We start from the raw sequence: 21,751 nt of genomic DNA, 5'->3' as shown, positions 1-21,751 counted from the left end.
GCTTGGGAAGTGGGGTTTCACAATTCTTTGCTGAAAACAGGTGCAACTCCACAAAATTTTTGCCATCACAGCAGTCATGAAAAGCAGACAGAATAGCAAAGAGACTACCACACATCTGTTAGCACAAGAACAAGCTTCAATATTTAATTGCAGAAAAGTTAGAATCGGCATGCAGCCAACAAAAGCCATGTAAGTATATTTTTAACACAAATACACAATACATACATCTGGCATAGACATAGGATTTTTGGACCATTTGATAGGAACTACCAGAAGTAATTTAAAATAAAAAAAAATTAAAAAAAATTTAAAATTCCTAAAGCTACATTCAATTTTAAATTAAGTAGTTTACTCCTTTGCTAAGCCATCAGTGCTTCAAGGCTACGTACACCTTTGAAGCCTTTTTTCTTTTACTAAAACAGTATTTTAGGGTGTTGTGCAACTCTAATTTATTTTTATTAAAACATTTTCAGATACAGCTTCTATGTATCCTGGATACATAGAACCTGTATAGTGCGCTGAAACCTGAATTAGTCAGGTCAGCGGGACTAACGGCTTCTGTAACAGCAGGTCTATCAAATGGAAGTTCACAACTTACAAAGTTGCACAACACACTAAAGTATACGTTTTTGTTTTTTTTTAAACTAAAAAATGGAAGAAGCTTCAAAAAGGTTTACCTAGCCTTTAAAGAGGATCGGTCATGGAGTTACAAAGTGCAGTAATCATGCAAATTGTACCTTTGACTCGGGAGCTCCTCCTACAAAGAATACAATCTTATTTCAGGTGCATACAACAGCACCAGCACCGTGCACAGTGGAAAAGACAACAGCACCATCATTTGCCATTACGTCCAGACGTAGTGTAGATTTTCCGCCGGGAAAAAAAATCTGTATGTCTTACATGTGGATTTCACCCTTTGCACTGCAAGAGGCGAAATCTGGAGTGAAAATCTGCCACATTTCCACAGCATGTCCTGAATTCCGCAAAGATTATTTCCGCAATGGCTGAAGAATGTTTTGAAAACTCCACCAACATGTATTGTATTGTAAATTAAAGCAGGCTCATGAGCACAAAGTCGCCGTGTAGCTCTAGACTCGACAGCAGTAGGCTTAAAGGGAACCAGTTCAATGCATTTCGCCTATCTAACCAGCAATACCTGGTGGAAGTGAGCAAAAAATCATTTTCATGTACCCTATAATGATCTTCTAAGTAGGCTTTATAATATTAGTATTCAGTTCTTTAGTGTTCCGTGCCATATGGTAATGAGCATAAAAGTCATATCTTCGTTCGGGAAGAGTCATCTCTTCATTCCTCAGGGCTTTCCGAGTAAACTCCGCCTCCTTACTTTTGATGGACAGCTCCACTTTTCCCCCAGCACACACGAAATCCCGCGCCTGCGCATTGATGTCCTGTTCTGGTGCGTGCACACAACGGGACACCATAGTGGCGCATGCACAGTAACTAGATTTAAGGACAGGACGAAACAGGGAAGGGTATGGGGAACATACACGACGGGCGCATGCGTGCCATCTCAGATGAGATTTTGGCATTGTGGGCGTGCCAGTTTTTGAGCAATGAACTTTTGACAGCAGCTGCCAGAAAGGGGTGGGTAGAGTTCAATAGGTGGAATGCTGTAGACAGGTTCTCTTTATGGCGGTTGTGGTGACGACCGGACAATACGGCTTGTTCCACTTATTCTCACGTTCACGGTTGCCACATACACACCATTTTGATTCAAATCACCTTTCATATTAATGTCCACACCTACCTGATGGTACTCAAGCTAGTTAGTATTTCAATACTGGCAGGTATGGAGTGTGTATGTGGATATAGACGTAAAGCGTGATTTAAGTCAATATAATGACCCTGTAATAACACAAAAAATATTACAGAACCCAGAATGGGAGGTGTGCAACACGGATAACGGTCAGACACGAGATTGTCAACCCATTTTCACCTAAGAGAAGTGGATGAATCAACATTCAATTCAGTTTTCTTCAGGATACACTGTGGCAGATATCGTAGGTCTAGCAACGATTTGTTCATTTTAAGGATGTTAATGGGAGAAAACAAAATTACTAAAAAAAACAAAAACAAAAAACAAAAAAAAACAAAACATGTGAGCTTGTGGCCGATAACCATTTTATATCTGGTCTGTACAACAGGTCATCTAAACGTTAAAACATTTTAAAGATAATTTTATTCCTCCCTTTTGTAAAGATCCCATAAAAACACAATTAAGAAATCGGTTAAGTATTTACATAAAACGTTGGGTGGCCTCGCTCTGTTCCCAATCTAGTAAAATATTGATCAGCTAGTTTAGCTCAACTTACATTGGTTAATGCAATTACTCCTGGTCCTCTTTGGATTTCCTTAGAGACTTCCCTTTTAACCCTGTACTCCTAGTCTGCCCTGATGTGGCACAAAGGTCCACTTCCTAGTGGTTTACACCTTCAAGCTACATTACCCTTCCACGCTTTACTCCTATGGAGAATTGTCCGGTTTAAAGGGGTTTTCCCATGAGGGACATTCATGACAAATACACAGGATGTGTCAAATGCCAGATAGATGCGGGTCCCACCTCTGGGACCCACACCTATCTCTAGAACGGGCCCCTTAAACCCAGTCCTAGCTTTTTGTGCTCACGCGGATTCCGACACTTCCTGATTACATGGTCGGACGTTACGGAAATAGCGTAACTCGCTGAGCTACGCGGTTTCCATAACTCCCATAGTAGTGAATGGCAGTTACACAAGCAACGTAGCATGCGAGCTATGCAGTTTCCGTAACAGTTCGGTAACCAAATCTAGAACGGGGTTTATGGGACCCCCTTCTAAAGATAGGTGTGGGTCCCAGAGGTGGGACCTGCATCCGACATTTATGTCATCCTGTGGATTGGTCATAAATGTCCCTCATGGGAAAGCCCATTTAAGCTACATCTCCAATCTAATATTTCCCCAGCCCCCCCCCCCCCCCACATACCACATACTCATTTATTCCCACCTGGACAGGATTCTACCCTTTTTAGTGTTGGATTGGACGTAAATTAACTAGAGTTCATCACTTTCTTGCAAACAGCCGATTACTATGCAGAGAAACCTTCCCTTCCGCTCATAAACCTTCATCTGAGGAGGAGTTTAGAGTTAATCAAGTATTTTATTTTTTACGATCCTACGTGGGGCAGGATGGGACCTTGGACTATTCTACCTATAAGCTGTTGGCATTATATTCCCTATCTAGAATTGGTCAGCTATCTCTGCTTTATGAATTGAATACACCACAGGATAACGGTAAACTCCAATTTAGGTTACAATGGGAGGAGGATATAGGGTCTCAATTGCCTATCTCCATGAGGCATTGAATGTGTGAAACACTGAGCAGGAGCAGCTGGCAAGTGTCCTTTATGGAAAAACCACTGAAAATCCTCCATAGAGCTTATATGGTCCCAGACAGAATACATATAATATAACCTAGACTACCCCCCCCCCCCCCACACACACGTTTTTGGGGTTACCTTTCCCTTGACTCTACCCATCATACCTGGTGGGCTTGCCCTATAGTACGCACTTTCAGAAAGGATATATGTCTATCAGTTTGTGATGTTCTTAAAGGACGGGTTTCGCGGGGAAATTTTTTTTTAGATCAATTTGCTTTTAGTGTTTTATTAAAACATTTTTTATTTATTTGTGTGTTTGTGTTTTACCTTTTTTTTTTTTTCAAACTTTTTCTTCTCTATGGGGGCTGCCTTTTTTTTTTTCATCTCTGTATGTGTCGATTAACGACACATACAGACATGGAATACGGCACATACAGCCCCATAGAGAATGCGAACGGGAGCCGTTCCATTCACTATGCTGTGAGCCGCTCCCACACAGTCCAAATGGAAGGTGTTCGGCCAAGCGACATCCGGCGCCATTTTCTTGTGGACCGGAAGCCGCGGCCGGACAGTAAGAGGACTACTACCGGTCGCGGCTTCTGGACATGTGTTCTGAAGCAAAAACTAGGAGCAGACGGAGCGTACGGACCGGAGGGAGCGGCGGCGGCAGGAGCAGGTAAGTTATGTCTGTGTATGTTCGTGTTTTACTGTGTGATTACCACTGTATGTAAGCCTACTACACTGTGCATTCGCTCAAAAAATGGCGGCACACAGTGTAGGAGGTTTGAACATTCATTCAACCCCCTCCTTTCTTCTGGCACTAGCCAGGATAAGGGAGGGTGGATTCTGTGAGGACACTAGAGCGTTTGTGTTTACACCAAATTTGCAGCATAAAGCAATGTGGTTGCTTCACCACATGCCAATGCTGCAATTTTGGGAATTGCTCCCTCTAGTGACCAGCACAGGGAAATGATATAAATTAGAATCTAATTTATAATATTTCCTGACATGTGAAAAAATTTAAAAAAATTATAACAATGTCTAATCATGTATACACTAACTGTTTAACTAAAAAAAAATAAAACAATTTCTAGCGACACATTCCCTTTAAAGTATCTCTTCATAGGACTCAGGCAGTATGTTTATTAGGCTAAGTTCACACTACCGTTAAGCTCAGTTTAACTCTCTTCTCTCAGAGGAAGAGATGAACGAGAGTCCAAAACAGAAAGCATCGCTTCCGTTAGAACGACCATTGGATTGAAAATGCTGCAGACTGCACTTTTGCTTTAGTGACAAAAAACAGAAACCTAGCGAACAGAGGCAAACGGAATGCATCTGAAACAAAGGAATTACCATTGAAATCGAATGCTTTCCGTTTGGACGCTCATTCAAAAAAACATTTGCAAAGTTATGAGCATTTTTCTAAACATGCTATTGTGGCTCTAATCGCCAAATAGAAGGTGACTTTCTTTTCACCCCCTTCCTTGCCAAGCAACAGTGTGATCATATAGTACACAGCTTCTACTCCCAACTGTGTATTCAACTGGGGATATCTCCAGTTGTGTCACAGCTAGAACTGCGATCCTGATGTCATATGAAAGATTAGAATCTCCTCTTTTATATGCCACAAGAGCTGTTCTAGGTGGTCGACAGCCGAGCTATGGTTTTGGAAGTGATCCCCCTTCCCTCCAGCCTCCATCTCTCACACTGTGTGAAGCAGCTTCATGCTGATAGGACAGCGTCCGAGGCTGTGAGATAGCTCCACCTCAGGAGAATCGCTGTGGTCACCTCTCACTTCTTTGAAAAAATGCTCATTTACATATTTAGAAAAAAAGCTCATAACTTAAAATAATAAACGCTTTGGGACACAATTTTCACTAGCATTATCAGTGTGACAGCGCCTATTAGATTAGACAGAAGATAAGGCATTACTAAACTAGTGACAGAGCCTCTTTAAAGAGGCTCTGTCACCAGATTTTGCAACCCCTATCTCCTATTGCAGCAGATCGGCGCTGCAATGTAGATAAGAGTAACGTTTTGTTTTTTTCAAAAACGAGCATTTTTGGCCAAGTTATGACCATTTTTATATTTATGCAAATGAGGCTCTCTTAAGTACAACTGGGCGTGCTTAAAGTTATGTACAACTGGGCGTGTATGGTGTGTGTACATCGGGGCGTTTTTACTTCTTTTACTAGCTGGGCGTTGTGAATGGAAGTGTATGATGCTGACGAATCAGCATCATCCACTTCTCTTTGTGAACACCCAGCTTCTGGCAGTGCACAGACACACAGCGTGTTCTTGAGAGATCACGCTGTGACGTCACTTCCTGCCCCAGGTCCTGCATCGTGTCGGACGAGCGAGGACACATCGGCACCAGGCGACAGAGGCTACAGTTGATTCTGCAGCAGCATCGGCGTTTGCAGGTAAGTCGATGTAGCCTCTGTCGCCTGGTGCCGATGTGTCCTCGCTCGTCCGACACGATGCAGGACCTGGGGCAGGAAGTGACGTCACAGCGGGATCTCTCGAGAACACGCTGTGTGTCTGTGCACTGCCAGAAGCTGGGCGTTAACGAAGAGAAGTGGATGATGCTGATTCGTCAGCATCATACACTTCTTTTACTAGCTGGGCGTTGTGAATAGAAGTAAAAACGCCCAGATGTACACACACAATACACGCCCACTCGTACTTAACTTTAAACAAGCCCAGTTGTACTTAAGAAAGCCTCATTTGCATAAATATAAAAATAGTCATAACTTGGCCAAAAATGCTCGTTTTAGAAAAAAAAACAAAACGTTACTGTAATCTACATTGCAGCGCCGATCTGCTGCTATAGGAGATTGGGGTTGCAAAATCTGGTGACAGAGCCTCTTTAAATAGAAAAAATTAACTGTGGAAGCGGTGTCCCCCAATAAACTCAGAGAAGATTACAGCGATTGACAAAAATACTCTTTCCTCGCTCGTGTCATTGGGGGACACAGCGGGGCGTCCAAAAGCAGTCTCCAGTGGAAGGGGATAGAAAACAAAAAACAAGGGGTAAACAGACTTATCTACTCCAGTGCTGCCTGCAGAACCTTACAACCGAGGGATGCATCTGAGGAAGCAAAAAAGTGTGTACCCTTTAAGACTTTGCAACGGTATGGGAATTATGGGGGGGGGGGGGGGGGGGGAGAGAAAAAAACAAAAAACAGGAAGCAGCCTTTTATACCTGCTGAGCATAGGCTAGATGGAGCACCGCACGAGAGGTACCAACATATCTGATGGAGGAACCTTGCCTTTAATGCGATACACCTCACTGCCAATAGCCAACATGATCAGTTAGCCTCGAATGCCTCCCTGTATTCAGATAGTAGATCAGCCTTGCGTGGCAGATGGTAGGGAATGTTGGACAGGATGGAGATTAAGAAGACGCACCACACCTGTCAAGGCCAGTCCGGGACCACCGGGACTGTTGCGATGCCCTCTGCTTTGAGTCGCCTGAGAATCTTGGGAAGAAAAGGCAGGGGAGGAAAGACGTGCAGAAGGCTGAACTGGCTCCTGGAACTGACCAGAGCATCCCGTCTCCGTGATACAAACTATGAACGTTTGAAATTGTACCTAGACACCATCAGCTCCACATCTGGGGTTCCCCGTCTAGTGCATAGCTGCTCAAAGGCATCCGGATGGAGAGCACTCATTGGTCTAGACACTCTCGGCTGAGGAAGTCCACTATCCACTGTGGAAAGTGGACCGCAAATTGAGCCGGAACGCGACCTTCCGCCCTTGACAGGATACTGGCTGACTGACATCACTGTCAAACTGCAGGTCGCCTGCCTTGATAGTTCAGGTAGGGTACTGCCGTGGCATTGTATGGCTGGATACCTCTAGCAAGGGAGTCCAGTAAAAAAAAAAAAAAAAAAAACAAGAAGATCGCCCATAGCTCCAGAATGTGGAGAGATATTCAAAGACTTTCCAAACGCCTCCACGCCTCGAAGACTGGCATCCATTGTTAGAACCGTCCAGTGAAGCAGGAGGAAGGAACCACCCTGAGAGATGGATGAGGGCCATCATTGGAGTGCATGACACACAGTCAGTGGGAGCAGAATAGGATGGTCTAGCTAGGCCGGGTGACAATCCCAGCGGAATAGAATCACCTGCAGAAGTGGATGAAGATGGGAACAAAGTGGTCTAGATTAAATGGTGAAGAGTGGTCTAGTCTGCCAAAGAGATGATAAACTGTCCTGGAAACGAAGAACCTGAGCCCGAAGCCGTATTGAAAACCACTCAAGAAGATTATCTGTATAGATGGAATGATCGAGGATCTCTGGTAATTTTTCACCCAGCCCAAGCAGGCAAGTGTGTCTAGAGTGATTTTAATACTGTCCAGGTTTCCGGAACAAGCTTTCACCGTAATGTCTAGGGAGATCGTGGAGATCCCACTGGACTGGAGGTGCCATGACTGGAGAACACCTTTGTGAACACATTAATGATCATTTGCCAGTTCGAAGGGAAGATCCACAAACTAATAGTGGTGGGACTGAACTACAAACCTGATAAAATGATGTTTGGCCGGACATATTAAGATGTGAAAATAAACTATTTTGCAATGCGCAGAAACTGCCTTGCAGACCATTGCATTTGAGACATGTGCGATCCAAAAATCCTGAAAAGGGTGCAGGCCTGAGTGGGGGGTGACCTTCAGGCAGAGGTTGCCCTGTCGGCACCCTGTTTGGAGGGCTGCAGACGCCAGGAAGGTTGTGCCTTGAAGCCTTGTTTCCTTTTCATGCCCTGTTAAACTGGCTGCCTTGTTAAACTGGGGCATGTGTAGTGACAAAAAGGACTGAACACAAGGACCAGACTTCATGAGAAGACCGGAACGCCAGGGTCTATTCTGAGGCAGAAACATGCTTTTGCTGCCTGTAGCCTCAGAAACTATCTTGTCCAATCACGGTCCAAAGAGACAGGTGCCAGCGAAGAAGAGTGAGCGTTTGGAAGGCAGAGTGGTTGCCCTAGTTTTGAGCCAAAGAGCGCAGCAGATCAACACAGTAAATTCCATAGAGTGAGCAACACGTTAACCTGTGTCTAGCGAAGCTTCATAAAGATACTTTCCTGCATAGTAGTGTTGGTGAGCCATACCAGTCAATTCATATTGGGTGGCGCCAGACACTATACCCTGGCAAAGACAACAGGCCCATTCCATGGCAGCTTTATTTACCAAACTGGAAATTCAACCTAATCTGGCACTCAGACCCGTATTTAAGTCACAGGAAAGAATTAGGTCTCTTAAATAATGTAAAGCCAACTAGTTAATTGGCATTCCAACCAAGTATGGAGGATGAACAACCTAAAGCACATAATCGTAAATAATTAATTTAAAACAAGTTAATAAATAAATTACACTGGTTCCCCAACTGGATTAGGTTGACCACTTTTCATGTGCTCTATCAGGGCATATAGGGGTCATAGAGAACCCCCTTTGTAGCAGCTCTGAACTAATAAAGAGTGGCTCCAACTCTGCAGTACAGTGAAATTACTGCAGAATCCACTAGTGATAGCTTAAAGAGGCTGTCACCACATTATAAGTGCCCTATATCGTTCATGCGGCGCTGTAATGTAGATAACAGCAGTGTTTTTTTATTTAGAAAAACTATCATTTTTGACTGAGTTATGACCTATTTTAGCTTTATGCTAATGAGTTTCTCAATGGACAACTGGGCGTGTTGTACTTTTTGGCCAAGTGGGCGTTGTACAGAGGAGTGTATGACGCTGACCAATCAGCGTCGTGCACTTCTCTCCATTCATTTACACTGCACATAGCGATATAGCTATATCGTTATGTGCAGCCACATAAACGCACTATAACGTTACTGCAGTGTCCTGACAGTGAATATACATTACCTCCAGCCAGGACGTGATGTGTATTCAGAATCTGGACCACATCTCTGCACGTCTCTGATTTATAGCACAGCACAGCACAGCGAGCTCTCGCTGTAAAAGACAGTTTACAGCGTAATCTCGCGAGACTACGCCTGCTATGCTGTAAATCACAAAGACATGCAGAGAAGTGGTCAGTATTCTGAATACACATCCCGTCCTGGCTGGAGGTAATGTATATTCATAGTCAGGACACTGCAGTAATGTTAGTGTTAGTGTATGTGGCTGCACATAGCGATATAGCTATATCGCTATGTGCTGTATAAATGAATGGAGAGAAGTGTACGACGCTGATTGGTCACCGATTGGTCAGCGTCATACACTTCTCTCCACAACGCCCACTTTGTCAAAAAGTAAAACATGCCCAGTTGTCCATTAAGAAACGCATTAGCATAAAGCCAATATAGGTCATAACTCCGTCAAAAATGATCGTTTTTCTAAATAAAAAACACTGCTGTAATCTACATTACAGCGCAGATCACATCATGTACAATATAGGCCACTTATAATGTGGTGACAGAGCCTCTTTAACGACGGGGAAGTCGGATGACCGACCCACAGTGATTAGCTTTCATCCCCAGTGTGTCTTCATTTAGGGAACAGGTTGTACAGCTAGGATTCTATGTAGTGAATATAATATACAGCACATTATTGTAAGATACACTTGCAAAAGAACAAAGAAAAACATTACGTAGACAAAGCTCACATCTACTATAGGTTCTGCTCACACTCATCAGAATCTATCAAAGCCCCAGCAAATTTAAAGGGAAGAATAGCACTGCATGCAGCATTGTTGCTTCCGTTATAAATTGAATCCACAACTCAAATGTGAACATGTTTTTAGGTATCACATGGTCTAGTCGAAAATGATAATTAAAAAGGATTTCTCTAGGTCATCAATATCAGATTGGTGGGGGTCTGACTTCCGGCACCCCCTGATCAGCTGTCTGATTAGGCCTCATATGTCCTCAAAGTTTACCGGGCGCGGTGTCGTACAATGCCACAGCAGCTATGGCTGCGATTGCAGCCCTGACCCACTTGAATGGGACAGGAACTGCAATACCAGGCGCAGTCGCTATGGTGTTGTGACCCCACCGATCTGATATTGATTCCCGATCGTAAGGAGAGGCCATCAATATAAAAGTCCTGGAGAACCCCTTCCCGACATCCGCCGTGCATAAACACTGCGAAAGTCGGGCGGTGGAGTACGGAGCGGGCTTATGGGCTGAGCCCGCTTCTTACAGCCAACACTTCAGCGGGATCCCGCTCATTTAAACCATTGAATGCCGCAGTCAATAGCGACTGGGGCATTCACATAGGTTAGAAACAAAAAAAAAAAAGTTATTGCTCAATTTTCAAACAGTTTTTTCCTTGTAAATGTAGTAAAACATAAAAAAACAAAAAACAACCCACTATATAAAATTTGGTATCGCCGTAATCGTATTGACCCGCAGAATAACGTTAACATGCAATTTACGCTGTAAAAACAAGACCCTCCAAAACATGGTGAGGAATCGCTGCTTTTTTTCCTTTTCCACCCCACACATTTTTCATTTCCAGTATCCCACTACATTATATGGTACAATAAATGGTGCCCTGAAAATCTACAACTCGTCCCCCAAAAAACAAGCCCTCACACGTCAATACTGATGGAAAAAAAATAAAATAAAAAACGTATGACTATTGGAGTGTGGGGAGGAAAATGAAAATCCGAAAAAGGTCTGCGGTGGGGAAGGGTTAAGTGACCTGTATGCAAATTAATAAGGAAGGTGTTGGGAGGATGGGGAGTTGCCGTGCAAACATTAATTCACAGAAAGAAAAAAAAGTGCTCCTATGACATATGATATTTGCAATTTATCATTTAGTAAAATGGAAATTAAATATATGGTCAGAATGTATTAATTCTGTCTAGAACACAAGCAACCATAATCTAAAAGAATAAAATCCACATTCTACAGAACAGATAGAGATGAAAAAAAACTAGGTAGGGGTTCCCTATAGCAAACACACGTGCTATCAGTACATGGGTGACTATAGGCCTGGGCTTCATAGACTTTGCAGCACAACTGATCGATTTTAACAGTTGCAGTCCTACAGATTAAAAATAATTTACGGTATGTATTCTTTTCTTCAATAGTTAAAATCCATCAGTTGTACCGCAGAAAGTCTCCATGCAGCCCAGGCCTAAATAGTTTGTCAGGAATTTGGTATTAAAAAGTGTTTCAATTATTTTCCTTTTTTAAATAGGCTTCATATATACAATTTGGGGTGGCAAAAAAAGTTCACAGAAACACACTATTTCAACCAGCACACAATCTAAATCAGGGGTGAGGAACGTCCGGCTGGACCTTACTCAGACAGCGCTGGTGCCGCGTCATTCGCTACTTGGCTCCGTCCGACCTACCTCACTTGCATTTAGGAGCAGGAGAAGGGTGGATGGAGTCAAGTATGGTGGCGCTCTGAGGGAGGTCGGTGCGTGCCAGCCCAAGAGTGAACCAGTCCAGTCATCTGACCTGAGTCAGTGACGTGAGGTCAGGTGACCGGACAAGTCCACTCCCGTCACAGCACGCCCTGACCGCCGCTACCACCATGTCATACCCTTCTTGGCTCAGTTCGCCCTACTCACTTACATTTAGAAGCAGGAGGGCGGCGCTCTGAGTGAGGCCGGTGTGTGCCGGCCCGGGTGTAGACCAGTTCAGTGACCTGATGTGAGGTCAGGTGACTGGACTGGTCCACTCCTGAGCCGGCACGCACTGACCGCCTCACTCAAACCGCCGCATCCTCATTCACTAGTAGTGAATGACAGTACTTGGCAGGCCCTGTTCTAGAGATAGGTGCAGGTCCCAGAGGTGGGTCCCGCATCTAACTGACATATACAGTGATTATGGCATAAATGTCCCTGATGGGAAAACCCCTTTAAGTAAGTCGGAACAAGTTACTGCTGTGAGCAGTTCTTTTCAAAACTTAGCATTGTAGTCGACTGAGCTCCAGACTGACCGACGTGGTAGCAACATCATCAATAGCGGCTAACATCACACGCCTCACCAAAGGGAAGCAGTTCCAGCCATCACGTTAGGGGTGAGTTATTTAAACGTTTGAGCAAATATAGCAGGCAAACTTTTAAGTTGATAATTTGGTATGGCCTGCTAATGATGGTAGAAATATCCGAATGGCACTAGGCAGAAAAAAAAGGTTGCCCACCCCTGATCTAAATCGAACTCAAACTTCTGAATTAAAAAATAAATGGTTAATGATTGGTGCTCCCACAAGCAAGGGGAAAAGCAGAAAGGAGTGAAAAGTTAAAATGACATTTCATTATCCTACGTCGAGGTAAACCATAACTATTATAAAAAAAGTGAGTGGATAAAGAGATTAGTAGTCAATGCACAAAACATATTTTACAGTAACTAAGGAAATCTCTATAGTAATGCCAGCATTTCAGATACTCAGAAATGACCAACTCCCTAAATCCTCAGTGATGCTGTCTGAGCAATGAATGCAAGCAACACAATGACAAGCTGATCATGCTTTGCAGAACGCACTACGCGCTAGTGCAAGGAATTACTGCATTCCAACTACGCAGTCTTAAGCCAATTATATAGATTACATTAGGAAGCCTGACCAGGGTTGCAGAACACTGAAGCTGTAGATGTGATTATCAAAGTCCTATGAAATCCATAAGCATAGTTGCAGGATGTGGAGGGGGTTTTACAAAACAAACAAAAAACAGAGGCATTGTACCTTCTGAAGACATGCGTTTAGGCATAGTAGAGACAGGAGCTGGAGAACCATGAGCAGAGGGGTGAGACGGGGGCCTGGATGGCCGCGAAGGGGGCCTGGAGGGCGGCCTTGTAGGGGTGGCTGCCCGAGGTGGAAGAGAGTTAGGACCTGACTGGTAGCGAGAAGGTGGGCGGGAGGAAGGAGATGGACAAGGCGATGGCCAGGGAACACCTGACAGAACAAATGAGATGAAGGAAAGTATAAAAAATAAAAATATGGGATGAAAAAGGAGGGAAAAAAACAAGTCAACAGAAAAAGTAAAATAACAGAGGGGAAATGGTTTCTCGCACTAAACCTGCAGTTTTGGCAAATGAATTAAATATGGGAGTAATGCTGAGAGTTTCAATTTACGGATCTGTACTTCTTAATACCTTCAATAATAACATACCTGCCACACATGAAACGTCTCAAAGTCGAAGGGAAATTACAATCTGATACTATTGATATCACTAACTGTATCGAACAATAGAGTAGATTAAAGGCAACGCACTTTGCCTCAATCATAGGTAGAGTGTGAGAATTCAATAAATCCAGACAATACATTTCCAGAAACTTGCCTCCATTTACTACTCTTTGATCAGCTCCAGAATTTGGGCTGAAGTCTGAAGAATGGGATCCAGTTCTTGAAGGAATAGGACCAGAACCAGACTGGCCCATTCTTGGTGAATTCTGTCTTACACCGTGGCTACTCCAGGACATGCCATCTTTACTTCTCTGTCCAGGTGGAACATACTTATTTTCCCTTTAAAGAAAGAAAGAAAAAAATAATAATACATATAAACAAGAAAGCTTAGCCACATTCTTTCAGGAACACACACACACACACACACACACACACACACACACACACACACACACACACACACTTTAACATCTCCTACCTAGTAGCAACAGAGTGTCCTTCTCGCTCACAAACGTTGCGTTGTACCGCAGTATATTTTTCTTCTTCAGACCGGTCATCATTTTCCAAGGCAACACGGGCTTTATACTGGGTACTTGACTCAATCTCTTCAGCTATTTGAGCAGCTCTTGCTTCTCTCTTTAAATACTCTTCCGAATTGTCCCGTTCCAAAGGAACACTGCTTAAAAAGTAGTTAACGTTCTTACATATGTATTAGGAAAGAATAGAATATTAACATGGCACAGAATTTGAAGGGGGTTTTCAGGTTTCAGAAGAAAAAAAAAATGAAGTAACTTTTTCTTATATAATGTAAAAAGTTTTATTTATGTGCGAATATACTTTGCGTAAAACAATGGCAGCCTTCATTGTTACATTTCGAAGGATTAAAATCTGTCTTGAGGTTGTAATGATCACTCAGGTGCATGTACGGTTACAAGGGGGCGCTCTCATAAAATACCTATACCAGAGCTGTGCATCTACCTAATAAGATTTTCAACCTCTGCTCGCTGTAATTCAATGAGAACTCATTGTTTACATCCAAAGTTATTTAACCCCTTCCCGCCGCAGCCATTTTTCGGATTTTCACTTTTGTTTTTTCCTCCCCACCTTCCAAAAGCCGTAACTTTTTTTATTTTTCCATCAATATTGGCGTATGAGGGCTTGTTTATTGCGGGATGAGTTGTAGATTTTCACAGCACCATTTATTGTACCATATAATGTAGTGGGAAATTGGAAAAAAAAAATATTTTTGGGGTGGAATAGGGAAAAAAACTAGCGATTCCTCAATCTTTTCAGTGGTTTTGTTTTTACGGCATTCACCATGCGGTAAAAACTGCATGTTAACTTTATTCTGCAGGTCAATACAATTACAGGGATACCAAATGGATATCGTTTTTTTTTTGTGTTTTACGATTGCTAAAAATAAAATTTGAGTCGTCGCCATATTCTGAGAGCCATAACTTTTATTTTTCCGTCGATTTAGCGGTATGTGGGCTTATCTTTTGCAGGGCGAGCTGTGGTTTATATTTGTACATTGTGGTACATGAGACTTTTTGATCAGTTTTTATTTCATTTTTTGTGGGAGATTAAGTGACCACAAAACAGCAATTCTTAGTTTTAGTTTTGTATTTTCTTACGTTCACCGTGCGGACTAAATAATGCTATATTGTAATAGTTCAGACTTTTACGGACGTGCCAATACCAGTTAGTTTTGTAAAAAAAAATTACATTGTGCTTTAGGTAAAAAAAAACAAAAAAAAACGTTTTTTTGTTTTTTTTTTAAACAAAAACACGGGCTTCATAGGAGTACAAAGATGGCAGACCTGGGGGCCTTCATCAGGCCCCCATGCTAACCAACGGCACCCCCTGATCTCACCGGGGACGATGACGACGACCGTTGGAACGTTACAGGGGGCCGCCCCTCTGTTTTTAGTAATTTAAAGGCGAAGGTCGCTATAGACCGCAGCATTTAACGGGTGAAACTAGCGGGATCGCGCTGAGTGGGATGCAGCTCGTTACCTGGAATTGTCTGCTGTAACACAGCTGACACGCTCATCCTATGGAGCGGACTCAGCCCGTGAGCCCTTCCATACTTCCCACCCGGCGTGCGCCATATATATACGGCTGATATCGGGAAGGGGTTAAAACCATAAAAAACGGATATGCAATGCATACTAGAAAATTTTCTAACTTTTTAGAATACAATGAATAAAACCATTTTCAGAAACCAGAAAACCTCTAATGCAAAACTACTTTTGTACTTACGTATAGGAGGATAGGCTGCTGTCATATGTTGATACCACACCATAATTTTCTTCATTGTATCGAAACATTTCATTGGGATCCCAACCATTAGACTAAAACAGAACAGAAAATGACCGATATAAAACAAGTTTAAGATATAGATATGCACAAGGATCTATCTTTGCTGGCTGTGCCGCTTGGGGGGGGGTGTCTAAATCCCATTCATCGTCCATAAAAGGGTTATTCGAGCCAAATGCATCACCTACCCACTGGATATCCCTTCCAATTGCTAGAACAAGGGCCTCCAGCCCCTTCTCCCCCCTAGTCGCATGACCGTGGCTTGGAGAAGTTTGAATGGAGCAGTGGTTAAAGGAACAGTGTCACCAAATTTTTTTTTTTTATATCAGTTTTATGTTAGGGTTTTATTAAAAACGTTTATATTTATTTGTGTGTTTGTGTGTTACTTTTTCTTCCCTATGGGGGCTGCCATTTTTTTTTCCATTTCTGTATGTGTCGATTAACGACACATACAGACATGGAATACGGCAGCTCCAGTCCCATAGGGAATGCGAACGGGGTCTGTTCCATCCACTATGGTGTACGCCGTGTGTGTGGGAACGGCGCATGTGCCGCTCCCACACAGTCCAATTTGAAATGCGCGCCGTCCGGCGCCATTTTACTGTGGACCAGAAGTCGCGGCCGGACAGTAAGATTACTACTTCCGGTCGCGGCGTCCGGACTTGTGCACATGGAGCAGCGGCAGTGTATGATAACCTACTACCTACTACACTGTGTGTTAGCACAAAAAATGGCGACACACAGTGTAGGAGGTTAGACCGTCCAATCCCCTTGTTTCTCCCGGCACTAGCCAGGATAAAGGAGGGGGGGATTCTGAGAGCTCACTAGAGCGAGGGATTTTTTCCCAATTTTGCAGCATAAAGCAATGTGGTTGCTTTACCACATGCAATGCTGCAATTTTGGGAATTGCTCCATCTAGTGACCAGTGCTGGGAAATATTATAAATTGAATCCAATTTATAATATTTCCTGACTCGTGAAAAAAATAAAAAAAATTAGAACAATGTTTAATCACCTACACACTAATTGTTTAACTAAAAAAAAACAAAACATGTTTTGCTGGCAACACATTCCCTTTAAGAATGTGCCTCACTGATCCATTAAAAGTCCATGACCCGGATAGAAACAGCCAATCGCTTTAGTGATCGGTTCTAGCAATCGGACCCCCACCTATCTAACATTTATCACCTATCCAGTGTATAGGTGATAAATGCTTTTAGCTAAAATACCTCTTTATAGCAAAATCACACGTGTAGTCTATTTTTGATATAACATCACAATTTTCCCCAAATCCGCAACCCAACAGGTCATGATGTGGTAATCATAAATAAAATTTTAAAAAAAATTACCAACACAGTGTCAATGGGATTTCATAAAGTCCCATTAACTACAGTGTAATATCTGGCTAGTGTGAATTCTGGTCTGCAGCCTGTGATTCCACAGATGTCAAACTATACATTAAATCTGAAGATTTTTGGCATGTTGGGACTTTTAGTCCCAGGATGGCTGGACAAACACAGGTTGCAAATGTACAAAAAAAAATAAAAAAAAATTAAAGTACGTATGGAAATATTGAAAGCACACATTGTGACAATATACAGACAGGAATTGTGGGCTTTGGGAGTGTTCACATCAGCCTTCAGGTTCCATTCAACCTTTCCGTCAGAGGAACCGATGAACGGAAAACCGAGCGGAAACTATTGCTTCCGTTTCCATACACAGAAGAAAAGACCAGAGCTTATAGCCAATTTTGTATAAAAGTAAGAAATTATTTATTAAACATATAACAGACAAGCATATAAGGACAAGACCCTAGTGAAATCAACGGAGCGAATAATGACAATTGCTGGATAACGTGTATAAATATGAAGGCTATATTGAATGGTATAGAGGGTATATATTTGGACCCAGAAAGGGTTCCCTATTCATAGTAAATAAACCCTGTAAACCTATTAGATTGGTGGAAAAAGGGGAGAATGGGATAAAGTGTCAGTGCATAAATATATCATTTAGAACAGCCTTACCCATAGCAGCAAAGGGAAGTAATGATCAATATGCGCTCGTCTACATGAACCCCAATGCGCGTTTCGCTATAGGTGCTTCCTCAGGGTGTGTTGTTCTAAATGATAGATTGATGCACTGACACTTTATCCCATTCTCCCCTTTTCCTACCAATCTAATAGGTTTAACAGGGTTTATGTACTATGAATAGGGAACCCTTTCTGGGTCCAAATATATACCCTCTATACCATTCAATATAGCCTTCATATTTATACACGTTACCCAGCAATTGTCATTATTCGCTCCGTTGATTTTACTAGGGTCGTATCCTTATGTACAATTTTAATATATGGTCTGTTAGATGTTTAATAAAATTCTTTATTAAACATCTTTTATACAAAATTGGCTATAAGCTCTGGTCTTTTCTTTGGTGTATGGTTCATAATATGGAGCTGCCTGCATGGTAAATCATGGGGGGATGTTTTTGTTATAAACCGTACCCAGCCCTCATAACTGCTTTTGGAGTTTATATATTGATTATTGCTTCTGTTTGCATTACCATTGATTTTGATGGTAATGCTTCCGTTTGTTTTTGTTCTGTATTGTTTTCACGGAAACAATAGCGCTGTCAACTGCGCTACTGTTTGTGAAAAAAAACAAAAAAACTTTACGGAACGGAAATAAACTGAAACAGAAGCATTACAATTGAAATTAATGGTAATGAAAAATGGAAGTGATAGTTTCCGTTCATCGGTTCCTCTGATGGAAAGGTTGAACGGAACCCAAACGCTGATGTAAACAGGCCCTAACCAGCAACTAAGTACGCTTTCTAATATAGTACAACGATCATATCAAGGGATAACTTCATGCGCTGCATTTAGAATCCTCCTGTCACAGAAGACAATGGTGTCTGCAGTTTATTTGTTGTCTAGGGCATCCATTTTTTTTAAGGAGGAGTTTTTTAAATCTATAGCAATTTTTAATTTTAGAACCTATTATACATACCGAGAAATGTTTTTCTTAAAAAACAAACAAACACAAAACAAACTTTGTAATTTACGGTTTTCCCTCAACATTGCCAAAATGGTCTGAAATGAGACTTTGGCTATATTGGATTATTTTCCCGTCTGTACACACCAGAAATGAATTTTAAAAAAAACAAAAAAAAAACAAGCGGTGGAGGTTCTACAGCATCGATTACATACGTGAGGTACCATTAATACAGGTATCCCTTACAAAAATAAACTAAATGCCACTGTAACTGGAAAAAAAATAAATGAGGCCAGGTTCTCTGTAAGGCTGGGTTCACACGACCTATTTTCAGACGTAAACGAGGCGTATTATGCCTCGATTTACGCCTGAAAATAGGGCTACAATACGTCGGCAAACATCTGCCCATTCATTTGAATGGGTTTGCCGACGTACTGTGCAGACAACCTGTCATTTACGCGTCGTCGTTTGACAGCTGTCAAACGACGACGCGTAAATTGTCTGCCTCGGCAAAGAAGTGCAGGGCACTTCTTTGCAACGTAATTTGAGCTGTTCTTCATTGAACTCAATGAAGAGCAGCTGAAGATATACGAGCGTCACAGACGCCTCGTATATTACGAGGCGCTGTTTTTACGGCTGAAACAGGCTGAAAACAGGCTGTCATTTCAGCCGTAAATGACAGCTAGCATGTGAACATACCCTAAAGCAGAGCACCATCTACAGGTTTTCCCATTGCTCATTATTTAAGAGGATCAGATTGCTGCGCTCTAGGACTATCCTTTAACATGCTTTACACTGCAGCTCTGTTTGTTCAGATGAGATGACAACTGTGTATAAAGCTCAATTCTATTATAAGCCCAACATGAAGTCAGCACAGGAGTAAGTGTGTATTCACACGGTGCGGCAGAAAACGGCACCGAAAAAAAAAAAGTGCGTTTTGACCTTGATTTGCAAATTGCTGTAAAAATGCATGTCTTTTTTTTCTGGTGTGGTTTCAGCCACGTGGCAAAACCACACTGTATGAATACAGTCGAATGGTTTCCAACATAGCAGGGACATAATGGCTATGTACATAACGGACACTAACCATTGCATACATTATTTAATAGTATTAAGTTGGGAAAGAATGTTGTAAATACTCCGAACACAAACATTGTAAACTCATTAACAGAACGCATTTTGAATACAATTAGGCGTAAACCTGCATTTTATACTACGGCTTCAACCATAAGATCTTTTACTTACTACATCTGTATCTAGAGACTCCAGCTCCTCGCTATTAGCAGATAAACTGCTACTAATGAGACCATCGCCGCCATCCCATGGTTCCAGATCTTTCTCCTTGTGCTCACCATTCACTTTAGCAGATATGCCAGAATCGGTGAATCCATCTAAAAGACAAGCATTTGAAGTCAGAATTACAGCTTCATGCCTGATCAACTGTAGTGGAGAGGCCAGAAGTCACCACAATAATAAGGAACTCTCCTGTGTCAGATATCACATTATGTCTAGTGTTCAACCACCACTCTTGGTAGCAACTCCATGATAGGGATAAGATAGAAATTAAAGATCTAGATATAAATATATGTATCTATTTGTGTTCTACTGCCCAGCCTGTAAGCATATGCACATGTAAATCAATCTCCCTAGACCTTGTGGACTGCTTCTTGAGCACTAGATAGCCTCAGATGTAGGCTTGTTACAAGCCAGTAACCCAAGGGGTTTTTACCACAATTTCCATTTATCACCTATTTACAGTATCGGTGATAAATGTATGATCGATGGGGGTCCCACCACTGGGACCCCCACCGATCTCTAGAAAGGGAATCCCGACTCCCATTCCTCCTCACTGCACAATCGCAGTGAGAAGAATTTTGAATGGAGTGGCTGGTTCAGTCGTGAATAGGTGATGCACGTTAATTGTAGGAAAAACCCCTTTAAAGGACCTGGCATGTCAGCCTTCTATGGCTTAGACCAAACACAAGTTAGGCCACGTTCACGTAGAATGGATTTGTTGCATATTTTCGTTGTAGGTTCCGTACCAAAAATTTGCAACATAACTAAAGTACAAAGAGCTTAAATGTGATTTTCTAGAACCCCATTTACATGCTAAGGACAGAAAAATTAATAGGGACTCCGAGGATATGCTTTGAGAATTTTAAATACGGAGCATTCCCTCTCTGTCCCAAATTTCCTATGGATTTCACCTATTGTATTGTGAGGGGCGAAATCCAATTTAAAATCCACATGAAGACCTTCAAAAGTATTAACACAACACCATCATTTCTTCCCATATATTTAGCAGATTTCATCCATTTCAATAAAATGGAGAAATCCGCATCTAAATCCACATTATTTACAATAAGGACACTGCGTCTGGTATTTGCCTTGGGCAATGTAATTAGGCATCAAGGGTAGGAAAAAAATTTAAAAAATAAATTATATTTTTTTACATTTAAAGGAACAGTGTCATCACAAATTATTTTTTTATATGTTAAAGATGTTAGTGCTTTATTAAAAACGTTTATATTCATTTGTGTGTTTGTGTTTTACTTTTTCTTATTTTTACACTTTTTCTTCCCTATGGGGGCTGCCATTTTTTGTTCCATTTCTGTGTGTGTCGATTAACGACACATACAGACATGGAATACGGCAGCCACAGTCCCATAGGATAGGGACTGCGAACGGCTCCCGTCCCATTGACTTCAGTGTACGGCGTCTGTGTGGGAACTGCGCATGCGCCGCTCCCACACAGTCCAATTTTAAATTGGCGCCGTCCGGCGCCATTTTCCTGTGGACCGGAAGTCGCGGCCGGACAGTAATATTACTACTTCCGGTCGCGGCTTCCGGACTTGTGCACTTGCACCAGCGGCAGCAGACGGAGCGGACGTGCCGGAGGGAGCCGCGGCGGCAGGAGCAGGTAAGAGATTTAAATGTATGTTCCGTGTTTGTGTGTGTTTACTACTGTATGTA

The 21,751-nt window shown here is 42.2% G+C and overlaps 1 protein-coding gene across 6 annotated transcripts in view; it reads right to left on the bottom strand.

The window, feature by feature from the left end:
• The window catches only part of ATXN2 (ataxin 2), a 147,181-nt gene that overhangs the window by 51,774 nt on the left and 73,656 nt on the right, over positions 1-21,751 (bottom strand). For 3 of the 6 annotated variants that reach the window (XM_075834827.1, XM_075834845.1, XM_075834862.1), the window contains 5 exons: positions 20,024-20,169; positions 15,732-15,823; positions 13,948-14,148; positions 13,624-13,808; positions 13,028-13,237 (listed from right to left, as the gene is read on the bottom strand). In XM_075834827.1, the coding sequence (XP_075690942.1) occupies positions 13,028-13,237; positions 13,624-13,808; positions 13,948-14,148; positions 15,732-15,823; positions 20,024-20,169 (834 nt within the window). The remainder of the gene's footprint in view (positions 1-13,027; positions 13,238-13,623; positions 13,809-13,947; positions 14,149-15,731; positions 15,824-20,023; positions 20,170-21,751) is intronic. The other 3 variants (XM_075834853.1, XM_075834836.1, XM_075834869.1) reach the window with 2 other exon arrangements.

Source organism: Rhinoderma darwinii, chromosome 1 (genome assembly GCF_050947455.1).
Source record: "Rhinoderma darwinii isolate aRhiDar2 chromosome 1, aRhiDar2.hap1, whole genome shotgun sequence".
NCBI classification, from domain to species: Eukaryota; Metazoa; Chordata; class Amphibia; order Anura; family Rhinodermatidae; genus Rhinoderma; species Rhinoderma darwinii.
This window is presented reverse-complemented; position numbering and strand designations above follow the sequence as displayed.